Below are 17,601 nucleotides of genomic sequence, written 5' to 3'. Positions count from 1 at the left end.
GAAAGGAAAAGATCTAAAGGGAAAGAGAAATAGTTCCTGAAGGGAGGAACACTAGTGCACTGTTAGAAATTTGATGTGCAAATCTGTAATTTAGGATTCGAGAATACCTTGAACTGAATTAATCTCATAACCTCTATAGCATAAATCAACACGAACTATTTTCTGCAAGAATTAATTGTAAACAAATAAACAAAAGTTGTTAGATCACTTATCGAGTTGAGGCACGAAGGATCTTCGGTGTCCTTAAAGCAAATCTCACCCCCACTATGACGAATCAACGGTGCAGATGGCGTATGCCTCCAGCATACAACAACTCTCGCTCCAGGGGTGTGTACTCACGCAGCCCAGATGCCTTAGAACTTGCTTATATGAGCCAAATTTCGTTGTAAACTTGAGAAAACAGGAAGATAAGAACGAGAACAGAAGAAGAGTCTGCTAAGGATGCCTTTTCTGTTTTCCCAATTCTGATTTTAAAGAAAATCAAAAGGCACGTTGGGGTGAAACGTCACACTCTTTTAGTGCGTGAGAGACATTTTCCAAACGGTAACTAAACCACGATTACACCGTATCTTAAACGGTAATAAAGAGTTAAGATAAAACCGAAGGTTTAAATAATTAATAAAAGAGGAAGAAAAAATAAAAGAAAAGAAAAAAGGATTTGGACCCACGAGCGCGCCGGGCCGGGCCGGGCAGCGCGCGTGTGGTATGGTCTAGCCTGCCGAGCCACCCATCGGCTCATGCGTGAGGGACTCCCCTTTTTTCTCTTTCTCATTCGCAAGACAAAGGAAAGTGGAAGTATATATATGCCCACTCTCTTCCTCTCAATCTTCCCAAGGATGGGCAAAGGGGAATGTATGTGTAATCAATACTTTAGAACCTGGATCAAACTCTTCTTTTGAGTTTCTTTTGAGTTCGACTTGCATGTGTTAATCATATAGTTATCATTCATTCTAAGCAAGGATCAAACTCTTCTTTTGAGTATGATTGGACCCTGCTAGGGTAGAACTTGGTGAACCACGCATATTTCATGTCTTGATCTCTCTCCTGACCCATCACTTTCGAATTTCGATGTTATATGATGGGTGTGGATCTGTAAGAAAAACTCAATTCGAGGTTGAGTGGCCTCCTAGAGAAGATGAACAGGGGAAAGAAGATGGAAATAGAGGAAAATTGTGGAAAATCAATCTATCTGCCCATCACAACGATGGGTTCTGTCATTATATAATTGATTCCCTTTACAATCTCTCTCTAACAACTAACAGGTGTCCTAATTTTATTTGCTCTTTTCTAACAACTTTAGCCTTTCCTTATGCAGATGGTGGGCTTTAGTGAAGGGCAGCTGGGCCTTTAGCCCATGTGCACATAATCGGCGAGATGGCTTGGGCGAAGCCTATGCCTGGCTGGGACTCTTGCTGGTGTGGCATCACTAGATGGCTGGTGACCCAGATGGCCAGGTGTAACATTCCTTCCCCCATCGAAAGGAACCTTGTCCTCAAGGTTCAGGGCAGGGAATAAGCGCTGAATTTCTGAAGCGTCCTCCCATGTAGCATCTGAAGGTGGTAGTCCAGACCACTGAATGAGGACCTGGGAACAGAGGGACTGACCACGTTGAATTGTTCTAGTTGCCAATACTTGAGAAGGTTGGACCAATGGATGGGACTCTGTAGTGACTGGGGGCAAGGGGATGGCATGACTAGAAGGGTCGCCTACACATGGTTTGATGAGGGAAACATGGAATGTGGGATGGATCTTTGAGCCCTCGGGTAGGCTTAGACGATAGGCGACAGAACCGATACGCTCCAGGATTTGGAAGGGACCGAAGTACCGGCGTGAGAACTTGTGGGAGGTACGACTGGCGACGATGGATTGTCGATAAGGTTGTAATTTGAGGAACACCCAGTCACCCACTTTATATTCACGATCAGCTCGATGCTTGTCGGCTTGGTGTTTCATTCGAAGTTGGGCACGGAGGAGATTAGCCTTCAGTAGTTGGAGAAGCTGATCACGTTGGAGCAGAGCACTGTCAACCTGATCCACCTTAGAAGAGCCACGAATGTAATCCGGGATTGTAGGGGGTTTGCGACCATAGAGTGCTTCAAATGGGGTCATGCCGGCAGCTGAATGATAGGTAGTGTTGTACCAATATTCCGCCCAAGGTAGAAATTTGAATCAATGGAGCGGTTGATCCATGACAAAGCATCGCAAGTACTGTTCGAGACAACGGTTGAGTACTTCCGTTTGGCCATCAGTTTGTGGGTGGTAGGCGGTACTCATTTTGAGTGATGTACCTTGTTGGCGGAAAAGTTCTTGCCAGAATTTGCTGAAAAATAAAGGATCGCGATCGCTGACTATACTCCGGGGCATGCCATGGAGTTTATAGATGTTATTGGCGAAGAGTTCTGCAACTAAGGGCGCGGTGTAGTGTGGGGGTAATGGGAGGAAGTGAGCATACTTAGAGAGTCTGTCAATGACGACGAGTATAGTTGTCTTGCCATGGGAGTTGGGCAAATTGGTGATGAAGTCCAAGGCTATATCCTCCCAAACCTTGTCTGGTATAGGTAGGGATTGAAGAAGGCCAGCAGGGGAGCAGGTAGCATATTTAGTTTGCTGGCAAACTTGGCATTCATCCACCAATTGTCGAATGTGTGAGCGCATTCCTGTCCAAAAGAAACCTTGTTTGATGCGGGCCAAAGTACGGGTAAAACCGGAGTGGCCTCCGATGGGGCTCGTGTGAAACTCTTTGAAAATGTCAAGGCGTAGTGAGGATTGGGACGGGACAACCAGACGATCTTTGTAGAAGAGGAGGTTGTCGGTAACTCTATGGTTTGGGTACTCCCCTGGTCGCTGAATGATGAGTTGGATTTGTCGCTGAGAGTCAACATCAGATTGTAATGCGGTCTTGAGCTGGGCGGTTAATGTGAACTGGGGGCTAGAAATTGCTGAGAATTTGGGACATCAGGACAGAGCATCTACTACAATGTTGTCCTTCCCCGGTTTGTAGACTATACGGTATTAAAATCCTAGAAGTTTCTGCAACCAATATTGTTGCTCAGGTGTTTGGATAGACTGGTCCATCAAATGTTGCAGGCTGCGATGGTCCGTGCGAATAATAAATTCACGGCCAAGGAGGTAATGGCGCCATTTCCTGACAGCTTCGGTAATCGCAAACATCTCGCGGATATAGGTGGAGGATGATTGTAGACGGGGGAGAGCTTTTTGTTGTAGAAAGCGATTGCGTGGCCTTGTTGAGATAGGACGGCTCCGATGCCCACGCCTGATGCGTCTGTATCAATGGTGAAGGGAAGACCGAAGTTTGGGAGTGTGAGGACTGGAGTTGTGATCATGGCTTGTTGGAGAGATTCAAAAGCTGATTGGGCTGTCTCGGACCAGTCGAAAGCATCCTTCCTCAAGAGATCTGTAAGTGGGGCAGCAATGGAGGCATATCCTCGAACGAACCGGCGATAGTAGCCTGTGAGACCCAGAAATCCGCGGAGTGCAGTGAGCGACGATGGGCGCGGCCAGTCTAGTATGGCCTGAATTTTGGAGGAATCAACTCGAACGCCGTCAGCGGAAATAACGTGGCCCAAGTAGTCGATTGATTGCTGCCCAAATTGGCATTTGGAATGTTTGACGAAGAAGGTCGAGTTGTGGAGGAGCTAGAGCACCCGGGTGAGATGTTGAAGATGGAGTTCCCAAGTCGGGCTGTAAACCAAAATGTCGTCGAAGAAGACTAGGACAAATTTTTGAAGAAAGTCGTTGAAGGTGGAGTTCATGGCTGCCTGAAATGTTGAAGGAGCATTGGAGAGCCCAAAAGGCATGACGAGGAACTCGTAGTGGCCTTCGTGTGTACGAAAGGCAGTGGCAGAAATAGAAGAACTGTTGACGCGGATTTGATGAAAGCCAGAGCGGAGGTCGAGTTTAGAGAAGAAGCGTGAGCCGTGCAATTCATCGAACATTTCGTCAACGGTGGGGATAGGGAATCTATCTTTAACTGTAATGGCGTTGAGGGCGCGGTAGTCCACGCAAAAATGCCAAGTGCCGTCATTCTTTTTCACTAGGAGGACTGGTGAGGGGAAAGGGCTGGTGCTAGGCCGTATGACACCTTCTGTGAGCATTTGAGAGATCAATTTCTCGATCTCTTGCTTTTGGAAGTGTGGGTACCGGTATGGTCGGACATTGACAGGGGCAGAACCAGGGAGTAGGTGTATGTTGTGATCGAATCCTCGTGGTGGTGGTAGGGCGTGGGGGGTGTCGAAAACCGTGGGGAAATTGGAGAGGATGGTGGCGATATCTGGGTGAATAGGAGTATTGTCTGTGAGGTTAGGATGGATGAATTCCAAACGATAGTAAGTGGATATGGAAGAGGTGGAGAGGCATCGCTGTAGTTGGGAAGGTTGTAACATGTGGAGGACGGGAGTTGGTTCGCCATGAAGTGTAACTGTCTTGGAGTCCTTGAGGAATGAAATGGTTAGCTTTGAATAGTCAAAAGTGACGGGCCCCAATTCGAGCAGCCATTGAACTCCGAGTACCAGGTCTGCGCCATGTAACGGTAACACAAATAGGTCGAGGAGAAATTTGTGCTTCTCAATGATGAGTGGAATCTGGGAGCAACGACCAATGCAGAGGAGGGTATCGCCATTACCGACTGTCACAGAAAATGAGGACTCCGGCTGAACGGGTAGGCGGAGGTGGCGCGCCATGCGGTCTTGAATGAAATTATGGGTACTACTGCTGTCCACCAAAATTTGAATGGGGGTATTATGGAGAGTACCGGCGATACGAAGGGTACGGAGGGAGGGTTGGCCGGCTAAGGCATTGTAGGAGATCTCTGGGGGTGGGGTATTTACCGGATCAGAGTTGGATGGTGGGCTGCCCTGGGATGGTGGGGTAGAAACAGGTTCTTCAAGTGTTTGTGAAAAGTCTGCATCCGTGTCGTCGGCCAAGAGAAGCAAGAATTTGCCTGGTGGTTTGCAGCGATGGCCCCGATGAAATTTCTCATCGCAGTTAAAACAAAGCCCCTTATCTTTTCTGGCCTGCATTTCATCTGGCGAAAGACGACGAATGGGTAAACGAGGACTTGGAGGCGGAGAAGGGGGGAGGGCAGTGATGATTGGGGGTGGAGGGAGTAATGGTGGCAGCGAAGGCTTTGATTGGAAAAAACGAGATTGAAATCGGCGGGCATCCGCGTAGTGATCGGCTTTAAGCTTGGCGAGGCCGATGGCCTGAGATAAGGATGTAGGTTTCTGCGATTGAACTTCGCGGCGCAGCTCCGGCCGTAATCCGGAGATAAAACAACTGAGCATGAAGGATGGAGGTAATCCCACGGTTTGATTGGCCAGAGCCTCAAACTCAGATTGGTAGTAGTCAAGCATCGTTGTCTGTGTGAGTTTGGATAGGGCACCCTGTGGATCGACTTATTCAGAAGGGCCAAATCGCACGGCGAGGGCGTCGGTGAATGCAGACCATGATGTTAACTGTTTGTTGTTTGTCATCCATTGAAACCAAGCAAGGGCTGGGCCGTCCATGTAGAAGGAGCTGATGGTAAGTCGCTGCTCATCAGGGGTATTGTGATAGGAGAAGGCCTTGAAGTTCCAGCCAAGGGGATCGACGCTGTTGAAGCGAGGAAAATCCAACTTTATCGAACGGCTAAGGTGTGGATCTGGGAGTGCGAATGATGGGGAAGATGGCTGTGGTGATTCAATCCGACGCGGATCGAGTTGTCTCTTGATGGTTGAAACGACGGCGACGAGCTCTGCAAGAGTAGTAGTGATGGAAGAGAGCTGGGTTGTGAGGGAATGGATTTGGGTATTGTGGGAAGAGGTGGAGTCATGGAGCTGGTGAATGGCTTCTTCTATTTTCTTGAATCTGGTACCTTCTGCCATTGGGTTGGGAGAAGGCAATGAAAGCACCAATTGATGGGTGTGGATCTGTAAGAAAAACTCAATTCGAGGTTGAGTGGCCTCCTGGAGAAGATGAACAGGGGAAAGAAGATGGAAATAGAGGAAAATTGTGGAAAATCAATCTATCTGCCCATCACAACGATGGGTTCTGTCATTATATAATTGATTCCCTTTACAATCTCTCTCTAACAACTAACAGGTGTCCTAATTTTATTTGCTCTTTTCTAACAACTTTAGCCTTTCCTTATGCAGATGGTGGGCTTTAGTGAAGGGCAGCTGGGCCTTTACCCCATGTGCACATAGTCGGCGAGATGGCTTGGGCGAAGCCTATGCCTGGCTGGGACTCTTGCTGGTGTGGCATCACTAGATGGCTGGTGACCCAGATGGCCAGGTGTAACATTATAGGTACACCAACCCAATCTCAAACTGTCTAAATTATCAGAATCTCGGTTCTTGTATGAAATTATGAAGCAACCCCGTAGTATTGGTCCCATTCAATGGTTTAGCTTATCTTCGCAAAATCCTAAACTAAGGCTTTATGGATCAAGAGATTTGGATCATCTAGCCAATGTGTTCCTAATGACATTTAGCCGGAAATATAAGTATTGTTCTGATCAATAGGTTTGATCATGAAAACAAGATAGAATTGGGGCCCAATAAATGTCCTCTACGGAGTGTAAATGTGACTTTCTTTTTAGCTTTTTCCATATGGGGAAGTAATAAAATCGCCCTTTTTTTTCTTCGGGGCAGCCCCCTCTAGTATATTTATGAATTTTGATTCTCTTTTAACACTAGAAGGAGCAGCTGGGGAGGGAAGAAAAGGGTGGGAATTTATCGTTTTCAATAAGGCCACAAGATTTAGATTTAGATTTAGTTGATATCTTGAACTGGATTAGATCCTTAGATTTCCAAATCAGCAACAGCAGTGTAAAAGATTATGATTTTCAAATCTTTTCTGCGAGACATTATTTGGAAATTAATATTTGTGGCAACTTCCGTCATCATCGCTGCTCCTCGATGTTGCTCCGGCAACAACGATCCCTCCCTCGCTCCCTCTTTATTTCTCTCTCTCTCTTAAAGCATGATCATGAAGATTGATGTGTTTTGTATCCAAAACTCAAATCCGAATCAAAATACAAATAAACGGGCCCTATATCCAAAAGGAAAAGAGAGATATGATTCAACAAAAGAACCATTTGAAAGCTAAATTAAGTGCATTATTACTAGGTTACTGAACACATTTGGTGGGGTATTTGAACTATATAGGAAGAGGCAAGTGTTGGTTTTTTTTTTTTTTCTTTCATAAGCAAGCTAATGAGGAGGTTGTCCAATTGGGAGAACCATTGGCTCCTATATTCACTAGAGATGGTTTAGGTTTAGGTTTAGGTTTAGGTTTTTGAGAGAAACCCCAATATAAAGGTTCTTGTAAAAGCCACATAATCTGCCTATGAGGGATACTACGGTCTTAGGAGAGAGAGAAAAGGATAGCCTTCCTTATTATAGGAAGACATGATTTTGATTTTGGTTTTTGGAGATTATAAGATCTCTTGCAATATTTTTTCCTTGTTTTTTTTTTCTCTCATAGCGGATTATTGTGTTCTTAATCGTGGACATGCATTATTGCCCGACCACCTATTGCACAAAATGTGTGGTTTCGCAATGGTTTTGTGTGGGTTTTGGGTGCGCCATGTCAACAAAATATTATTTTGCTATTTGGTTGCATGTTGAGTTTCAAAGTACTACAAGCCTACTTGACTTAGTCTCCTCCTTGTCTTATGATGTGACGTATTAATTAAAAACCATTAGCAAAATACAAGCAAAAAACTTGGCGATTTTTTCCTGGTAAAATCTTGGGATTGATGCGTTTTCTCCTTTTTCTCTCTTTCACACCTCTGACCACTACCTCACAAGGCTGACAACCAGACACTACTTACCACTACTAACTACGAGAAGACTACTTAGCTTGTCGCCCCCGATACCTATTGACCACTTAAGTTTTGGTAACTATCTGCAGCCAAGCTTAACCTTATTTTCTCTGTGTTTTGTCATTGTGTGTTTGCTTCTTTTCTCGCTTTTATTAATTAGTGATTAGTGATATGTGGGGTGTAAATTTCACCGTAAAATGTAACAACTAATTCCTAATCGCCGACCTATACTAAAAGGGATTTGCTAGAATAGTGTGTGATAGCCGTTTTATATTAGAAAAAGGAAAGTTTTTTTTGTCCTTAAAAATAGTAATTAAAGTGCGAATATGCACATGGCACAATAGGAAGGCGGAAGGCCTATTATTTTATTCCAATGTCTATTTCCAATATGGGGTTAAATGCTTGTACTGATAAATTACATAAAATATTGATTTCATGTCGTGTTATCAATATTTTTGGGAAAATGACATGTTTTGACCATTTCCCAGTCTTTTTATTTGGATTTTTTTATTAGTTGATACAACCAAAGCTCATATTCATGTGAACCGAATGAAAATTATTATATTAAATAAAATAGAAGGGGGAACCGGTGAAGTGATCAAAACACACATACGAAAAACACCCCTCTTAATATATCCACGTCTACATAAATAGGGCATATATATCATTTTGAAAAAGGCTTTTGGGCATTTTTGTCGCTAATTTTTTTTTTTTTTTGGGTTAGTTGTGATGATGTGATGGGCTGCTCGGAACAAGTGGAGTTTTTATGTCTAGTATTTTTCCAAAATGGACTGTATGACCCCACCACAGGATGATCCAAACAACCGTTCATTAGACGGGCCACAACAAAAATAGGTTGTGCCCAAGATATCATTTACGTGTGATGATTCCAACCATCTGATCTATAGAGGTTTCCATGATATGCAGTTGCTCTATAGATCGGAGGGCTAGCATCATCATCATCATCCTATGTGAATAATTATTTTAGGCGTAACCTATTTATGTTGTGTCCCATCAAATGGACGGTTTGGATCATCCTATGGTGTGGGGCGTACGGTCCATTTTGAAAATGTACTGGACTATAATGGCTCACAGCATGTAAAATCTCGCACAGGTTTAAGGTGTGGAAACGGAAATCAAGTGCCACGTTTTTTGACATAAATAGTGGCGGTAGTGTAAATTTCTTCAATGCTGGGGCCATGTTTTTTGCTTGGGCGGAACTGTGTGCTGTCAAAGCGACTTAAGCACGTCACGAGAGAGTTCGCAACGAGAAAAACATTGGGAATTCAAAGCGGGAGACACAGTATTATAATGCAATCACGAGAAAAGATTTTCACATCACCATCCAATAATACTCCACCACGTGGCCCAGAGCCAATAGTGTGATTGAGCCACCTACTGCGGCGCCAACCGCGTTTGCAATTTTACATTAGGAAGCTTTCGCGTGGGTTTCGTCGTGGCCCCCACTACTGACAAACAGGTAACGTGCCTGCAGAGGCGCGTGGGACCCACCAACTCAACTTTCCCACGGACGAAGGTAAGGAAGACGGAATAAAAACGTGGCCAGACGGTGTTTTTAATAACGCCGTTAAACCTAACGGGGAACTCTTAGACGACCGTGAAAGAAAGAGAAGCGTAACACTGATATATCGCCTCGTCAGTCGTCACGTTGGGCTCTTTTCTTGCCGTCAACGACAATAGACGGTAACCGTTAGTAATTCACGGCGAAAATGTCTTTCTTTTTCGGAATTGTTTTATTTTTGGCGAAAGGATTTGGAAGACTTTCTCAAACTCTCTCGGCCTTTAAAATAGATCACGTGCTTGAAATCAAAGAAAGAAAGGAGATCAAAGACTATAAGAAAAGGATAAAAACCAAAGGCAAAACTTCATCAGAGAACAAGCAAGAGAGGGAGAGAAAGAAGAAGAAGAAGAAATTGAGAGAGACGATATATTTAGAGGTTCCATTTCTCGAAAATTGAAGGATCAAATCCCATTTTTTTTTGGCCGGACAATATGTCGAGCTCACAGGAATTCTCAGAAGCCATGATGTTTCCGGGATGGAGAATGGCGAAAGCACCGGAAAAATCCAATTTTTCTCAAACCTGCAACCTTTTGAGCCAGTACCTCAAGGAGAAAGGGAGTTTCGGAGATCTAGGCCTTGGAATGACTTGCAATCCCGAAGGGAAAGGTATGAACCTGTTTCTCTCTTTTTCTCCTTCCTTTTTACATAGAAATTTTTACCTTTTAGGGATAAAATCTCTACTAGTTTGTCTCCTTAATTTGTTGGTGAAGACAACCAAACAACCAAGGCCTTTTTTTTCAGATTTGTGATTTTCTGGTGAAAATTCCTGAATTTGCGATCCTTTAATCTATTTGCTGGTTTTTTGCACTGGCTTCCTTCAAAAATCAAAGTCAGAAAATATATATAGGGTTTCTGCCAATTAAATGCTTTCTTGATGATAGCTATCTATCTGTTTTTGTTTCCTTTTCGGATCTACATGAAGAATCCGTGTATATGATCTAAGATCGAAATCTGAAATCTTCTCTTATAAACCATTGTTTATCTACATCAGTCTTTAGAGTTTCATGACTTTACCGATTTCTTGTGATTTTTTTCCAAATATGTTGACTATTAGAAATCAAAATCTGGACAGTGAATAATTTATAATTTATAATTTTCTATGTTTTTTTTTTTAAAAAAAGGATAAATTTTCTTCCGTGACACGTGAACAATAAAGCGGAGAAAAACTGTGGTGCTAATTTCCTTCTCGTTGATGAATTTTCAGGAAGATTTGAAACGTTTCGGCCGGCGCAAGAGACGATGGATTTATTGCCGAAATTGAAAATATCGGATGAAGTTTCGGAGAGCAACGAAGGCGTCGCTGACCGAAATCATGTTACCCGAAACGCGAAATCCATGAATATGTTCCCTCAGTTTTCCAATTTTGCCCCATCAGTTTCAATGCAAGACGTCCGAAAGACAGGCGATTTGAGGTACATTCAGATATATTATTGCTTTTTTTTAATTTAATTTTAACTTTTGGGGAAATGATATAGGAAAAACCATTCTTTAATAATGGCACGAATTCTGCTTGTCTTTCCTTTTTTTAATTAGTTTTAAGGGTCCTTTTGGGAACCGTAATAAACGACCAGATGGGTTAGTGCAATGCGAGTTTTTATATGGTGCAAGCCCTTACTTTTCAAAGAGTAGTGTATGGACCGCATCATAGGATGATCCAAACCTTCCTTGAGAAAGAACCCTAAGCTCAAGTCAACTCAACTCAACTAAGCTTTTGTCCCAACTAGTTGCGGTCGGCTAATGAATCCCTTAGAAAATTTTCATGAAGAATGTGAAAAGATCTTCCGTCTCAACTTGCCTTAAGATGGAACCCTGTTCCTCAAAAATCATTACCATAGGTTGATCCCAACCCTCCGATCTATAGAGGAACTGCATAAGATGGAAACCTCTATAGATCCGAGGGCTAGGATGATCCCATGGAAATAATTTTTGGGGAACAACTTATCTACGCCGTGTTCCATCTTATGGGTGGTTGGATCATCCTATGATGTGGTCATAGAAGACTCTTTGAAAAATAGGGGACTATAAGGGCTTACACCATTAATTAAAAAAAATAAAAAATTTTAGTGCAAGGTTGTGCTGATATGAATTTGCGTAGAAGACTAAAATTCTGACAAAATTTTGGTACTTTTACAAGAGTACTTTGGTAAACTGACAAAATTCTGCATTGATTGCCTCCGTCTTTCACGCCAAATGGGCTGCATTGCATTTATTATGAATATGCACGTAGAAAATGTGGTTTATCATGGTCGAAAATTCACGTTATTCTTTTAATAATATTATCCAGGACTGCAACCGAGCCGGAAACCGCCCAGATGACGATATTTTATGCCGGCAGAGTACTAGTCTTCGACAGTTTTCCGTCGGAAAAGGCAAAGGAACTCATGCTTCTGGCAAGCATGGGAAGCTCACAGAATTCCGGCAATGGAAATTTCCCACAACAAAAGCCTAATCCGATTTCCTCTTCTGGGAATGGAAGTTTGCCACAACATAATCCTAATCTGACTTCGAGTTCTACCCACAATCCTCCACAAGAGAGCATCAGACGCCCTCCTCAGGCAGTTGTTTCAGGTACCATTTCTTTATATCATGAATTATTTTCCTTAATTTTCACTGATACATTTAATATCAATAACACAAAACTGACGTAATTCTTTTGTTTTTCTGTAATAGATTTGCCTATTGCAAGAAAGGCTTCCCTTCACCGGTTCCTTGAGAAGAGAAAGGATAGGTATGTCAATTTATTAAATAATTGCATTATTTAATTTATTAAAATTTCTTCGTCGGCATAAAAAGACTGAAGAAAGAAAATTTTCCAATTTATTTTTTCCGTGGAATATCATTTTTCTTACCCAAATTCAAGGAATTTCTTGGAAAAGTTTGGAAGGGAAAAACTATATATAAAGTTCCTTACTTTTCGTACACACACACACACAGAATTCGGAAGAAAAATTTTCCTGTTAGAAATATTTTTCTTGCAATCCGAAGAGGGAATGAACAATTTTTTTCCGTGAAATAATATTTCCTTGTCTCAGAAAATAAACTTTTTTGGTGCTATTTTGCAGGATAAATGCAAAAGCTCCGTACCAATTAACCCCAGCATCTTCGGCGCCGACAGAAAGCAAGTCATGGCTCGGCTTGGCTCCGCAAGCCACTTGATTTCTAACTATCAGACTATCAGTAGCCATCTTAGATTCTTAGACCAGCAAAATCCCCTTCAGCTGTCTCTTTCGAGTCGGCTTTGAAACTAACTCCATGATGCCGGTTTGAATCCCAAGCACGTGTAAAGCATGGCATTGTATTCTTTTTGAATATTGTTATTCCTGATGTATGAACTCCTCTTTTTTGACGAAGGTGAAGGTGATGTACCACCCACTAAGTCTTCTATAGAAAGCACACTATTAATTCTCTTTTCCTCTTGCTTGATCTGTATAAAATAATGCTGAGTCGATTATTAATGAAAGGCAGTTTGAATACATGTGATGGAAATCGTAGAATTAAAGAAATGGTAATTCGTACAGCGTCCGAGGAAAATATATGAATTTGTAACATTTCTTTTAACAATTCAAACTTACAACTTTAATCTGGACCCGTAATCGGTATTTTCTAAATTAACATTTCCTTCAACTACAATTTGTCGGTCATGACGAGGCCTGCCAAACCGACTACCGAGTGAGGGATTTTTGTGAATAAAATGCTCTGCTAGGGCAATTTTAAGTGGCCTCAACAAGTCAATCTAGACAGCTGAATTTTTGGCCACATTATTGATTGACCGTGCGAGTCATTTTTGCGGGTCCAAAAAATAATTTTAACACTACTACCTTATCATCTAGCTCGTTAATTATTATTATATGATTTAAAGGGATCTTGTAATATATAAATGTGAAAGGGAAACTTATAATATACGCGTACCGATCGCTTTTGATGGGCCCACTTCCCCACCTTGTTAAGGTCGCGACTTAAAAAAGGAAAGAAGCAGGAGCGAAGAGTGAAGAGCAAATAAAAAAAACTGTATAGAGACGCGTTTTCCACTACAGAGGCAAGTGGGGGGATGGGGCCATGGAATGATATACCTCCACTCAAAACCTCATTGACCCAGAGGAAGCCCATTCCCAAAACGTGTCAAAGACTATATATATGTCATTACCGACAAAAAAAAGAGAGTAGGTTTGAATGCTTCACAAGATCTGGTACATGTCGCTCATCTTTCTGAGAGTGAGAGATGTGGGGGGACGTCGTTGTAATACAACCAGGCACGTTCACGCATGGTTCTCTTTTAAGTGATCAGCTCCGTTGAACTGAACAGTAACAGAAAAATGCCGGATAGGATGACATTGAGAATTCCGCCTAGCTTGTTTACGCTTCTGAAAAGAAAAGCTAATGTACTCTCTATGTGGGACCAAGGCTGTGTATGTCGCCTCATCATGTTCTACAAGAATAATGCTAGACTGAAGTGCAGCCTTGCAAAAATACAGCGTGAAGGACTCCCCACTGGATTTACATCATCAAACTTCATTTATTTATGACGCCATTAAAAATGAAAAATGATAAAGATGTGGGTGATGACATAGAGCCAAATGGGTACGACGCCCTTACAAGTTACAAGTTACAAACGTGCGCTTCAATTCAGCTTTGCTTTCATTTTTTTTAGCCCACCAATAAAAGCATCATGGGGAAAGGACATTGCTTGTAGTTTGAACCTTGGAGGGATGCTAAACTGAAAGTAACCCTCACAGAAAACCCGGAGCAAGGGCGTCTCATAGGAGCCATGCTATCCAACTACATTTATAGCTGCACTTACAATCATATGCAGTTGAATCACATGGCTCCAATGAGAGACACCCTTGCGGCTGGATTTTGGCAAGGGCGCTCTTCAATTTAGCATTTCGTACATATGGTATACATTGCAAGGAATACTAAACTGGTTTTTGCAAGGGCACCTTATTGGATCCATATCACCCAATGTCATTTATATTTGGATTGAAAAATGTAAAAGGGAGATGATTTTTTCACCCCCTGTAGGATTATGCACCCCCCCCTTTAACGGATAATAGGGGGGGGGGGGGGGGGCGCATAATCCAGTTATGATGTGGGTTCAATGGGGCGCCCTTGCTACTGGGGTTTTACAAGGGTGGGTTTTGGTTTAACATTCCTCATTTATTTGCCTGGCAAATGAAATGAAAATACTCTTTTGGCATTGGTGAACAATGGACCCCGCCTCATGATTATGGCCTACAAGATCAGATCAACCAATGTTTGATGTTGTTTAGATTGGAATATACTTGCCATCTAATTCTTGGCTTTTAAAATGGACGGTTAAAAAGAAAGATCCATTGCTCAACATTCATCAGACGACTGTCCTTGAATCAAATGGTTATATTCACGCATGGGATATATGCAGGGGCGGAGCCAGGAATTTGCGCCGAGGGGGCAAACAACTCATCAAATTTGTGCAGCTCAATTACAGTCTCTATGTAGAAGATGTCAAATATCTTAAGTTTCAAACTCATTTCTTACTTATGCTCCGTTTCTCGACATAAAATTGGTGCAAAAACAAATTTTACACTAAAATTGAGAATAAAATTTCTTTTATGCCATTTTTACACTAAAAATTAGCATAAAATTTATTTTACGTCCATTTTACGTTAAAAGAAATGGAGCCTCGAGAATGTTCCACACAATCAAACTTGCAAAACTGCCAAAGGACTTAAAATTCTACAACTTACAATCAGAGTGAACCAAGCTTGACTGACCATAAAAACATTGATTCTTCAAAATTGGATAGAATAACAATGTGTCACTATCAAAACTAGGTGTGTTGAATTTAGCAAAAGTGACCATAAAAACATTAATTCTTCAAAATTGGATAGAATAACAAGATGTCACTATCAAAACTAGGTGTGTTGAATTTAGCAAAAGTGGAGTGGTGTTATCAAAATCAGCACACCAATAATAAACCTTTTTACATTGGTGCTGCTATAAAAACATGCATACCTGTTTTTTAAAGACCTTAAAAACCCACCTCTTTTTAAACTAATGTAGCATAGTTTCAATTTTGACGGAATAAAAAGGGTTTCTTCTTGGACAAAGGGCTACTGGCAGGAGATTTCTAAAAAGATGACATAAAGTAGTCATGCATATGTTTAGTTCCCAATATGCCCTTCTTAAAACACCTTTGCCCCTTCTAAAATAATTGAAAAGTTACAGGGACAAAGGGCATTTTTGGGCATTTCAAAGGTCTAGAAATTTTTCACATTTTTCAGAGTTGGCGCTGTCTCTGGTGGTTGGCAAGGTCCGCACTTGGATATAGGTCCTCTCCAAGGTGGGTCCCTTCAGACGAAAATTTTGATCATGTTGGAAATGACGGTAATTAGTAAGCAATATACATAATGAGGAATGCTAGCATCAAGTGGTTAAAGAGCCGCTTGAATGTAGTCGGGTGTTTATTGAATATAAAACGCCATGCCAAAATATCTGCTTTTCCTCTTTGTAGTTATCTACTATAAATAGAACGCCAAGTTGGCATTCTTTCCTTCAACTACAGAATCAACGAAGCAGGCGAATGAGAGGAACAAAAGTTAAAGAATCTAGAAGACGAAGAAAGACAATCCAGCTACTATTGATCTACTCGTTTCATGTTTGTTCTACTGGTTTTCATACATCTTTGGTTGATTGAATGAAAAACTGGTTGATTGAATGAAAAACTACAGCTTCTAAATTCTAATCTCTCTCTCTCTCTCTCTCTCTCTCTCTCTCTCACACACACACACACACACACACACACACACACCAGCTTAGTACTGTTATTCTCACTTTGAAAAGGCAAAAGTAGGAGATGAAAAGCTGAGGAGAAAACTTCAAAACCCAACCCACTTGAAGAAAAATCTGTCCCGGCCCTACAATATTCCCAGACTTATACTCAAAAAATGCATTACTCGGCTGCCGAACTCTCTAAGTCCTTCAATCTCCGGCACCATGGACTCGTTCTTCCCCGTTGCCACCACGAGCCACCTCGCTTCTCCACCCTCCTACTGTGCTCACCGTTTACACGAGCCCCCTGGCTTCTCCACCCTCCTACGCTGCTCACCTTTTTCACCCTCGATAGTCTGCAAGTTTTATCGTACTTGGCTGACTGAACACATGCAATGAACCTCGGCTTGATTTTGAACATCTTGTATGATTCAATCGATTGTAAGTTCTTTTTTGTCATAAAGAATCAATGAGATTATAAAAGGCACCCATCTTCTCTCAGGCACGCCCCCACGATGAGGCCCAACAGCCGGCATCGCCGATGATTGGAGCATTCACCCACATGAGGTGTTAGGTACCTTACCGGGCCCCCCACTCAGGACCGTAACATACCACCACGCTTCCGAATCTGCCATCCTCGGTGGCCCGCTCTGTGACGGCTTTCACCCTGGCCTTTCCAGGTAGCCCTTTCCACAGGTCACCCCTTCCGTGACAATAACACCGGATGATCCTAATTATTTATTAGTAGGATCAAGTGCGGATGTGTAGAACAGAAGAAATACATAGAGATATGAACAACTTCCCTAAAATTTTCACTTTTCTTTGAAGGGGATATGATTTCTGTAATCAAGAAAGATAAAGAGAGTCATTCAAAAACAAATCAAGAAAGATAAATAACTTGTAGAGCATGAGCAAAATGACTTAGCAAAATGACTGATTGTATAACACGATATTACAAAAAGTATTCTCAAAAGAGGAATGATAGAACTAAAGGCGCCCTTGTATAAAGAGTCGGAAAAGGGCCCTAAATTGGAACCCCATCATTTTTTGCCACCGGGATTACTTTCTCAACTGGTTACTAAGCTTGCGGCAGAATCTGGTTCCTCAAGGCGCAATTAAGCTGTTCATTTATGGTGTGAACTACTAGTTAGGAGTTGGACTCTATCCATGAGGGCAGCTATTTGTAGATGTCATGAGTTTGATTAGAATGATTTTAGAAGCTACTCTAGAAGGGGTCAGTGCTGAACTTCATTTCTCACAGGCTGCAAGCTAAAGATAATACAGGCATGAAGAAAAAGGAAATTCTCAATAGACTCACTCATATGCTCAAGCTAAGAAGATGAATACATTCACCATGTCTTTGAGCAGGGGAACAAGTTTATAACTAACCCCTGTTCTTTGGAAATTAGGAATTGGTGCTAGGATGGATGGAGGCAGATAGGCTTTC

At 42.1% G+C, this 17,601-nt stretch overlaps 2 protein-coding genes across 2 annotated transcripts; one reads left to right on the top strand and one right to left on the bottom strand.

Annotated features, from left to right (window-relative positions):
* Positions 1 to 1,347: 1,347 nt before the first annotated feature.
* Positions 1,348 to 2,109, bottom strand: LOC143876425 (uncharacterized). The gene has a single exon (XM_077378119.1). It carries the CDS (start codon positions 2,107 to 2,109, stop codon positions 1,348 to 1,350), a length of 762 nt encoding a protein of 253 aa, XP_077234234.1.
* Positions 2,110 to 9,666: 7,557 nt separating this feature from the next.
* On the top strand, positions 9,667 to 12,880 carry LOC143877971 (protein TIFY 10A-like). The gene is made up of 5 exons (XM_077380331.1): positions 9,667 to 10,013; positions 10,612 to 10,819; positions 11,692 to 11,975; positions 12,078 to 12,135; positions 12,470 to 12,880. Exons 1-5 carry the CDS (start codon positions 9,839 to 9,841, stop codon positions 12,561 to 12,563), a joined length of 819 nt encoding a protein of 272 aa, XP_077236446.1. The 5' UTR covers positions 9,667 to 9,838; the 3' UTR covers positions 12,564 to 12,880.
* The last annotated feature ends 4,721 nt before the right edge of the window (positions 12,881 to 17,601 follow it).

This window comes from Tasmannia lanceolata, unplaced genomic scaffold (assembly GCF_043159265.1).
Source record: "Tasmannia lanceolata isolate RefF3 unplaced genomic scaffold, GAP_Taslan_0.1 ptg000005l, whole genome shotgun sequence".
Taxonomy (NCBI): Eukaryota; Viridiplantae; Streptophyta; class Magnoliopsida; order Canellales; family Winteraceae; genus Tasmannia; species Tasmannia lanceolata.
This window is presented reverse-complemented; position numbering and strand designations above follow the sequence as displayed.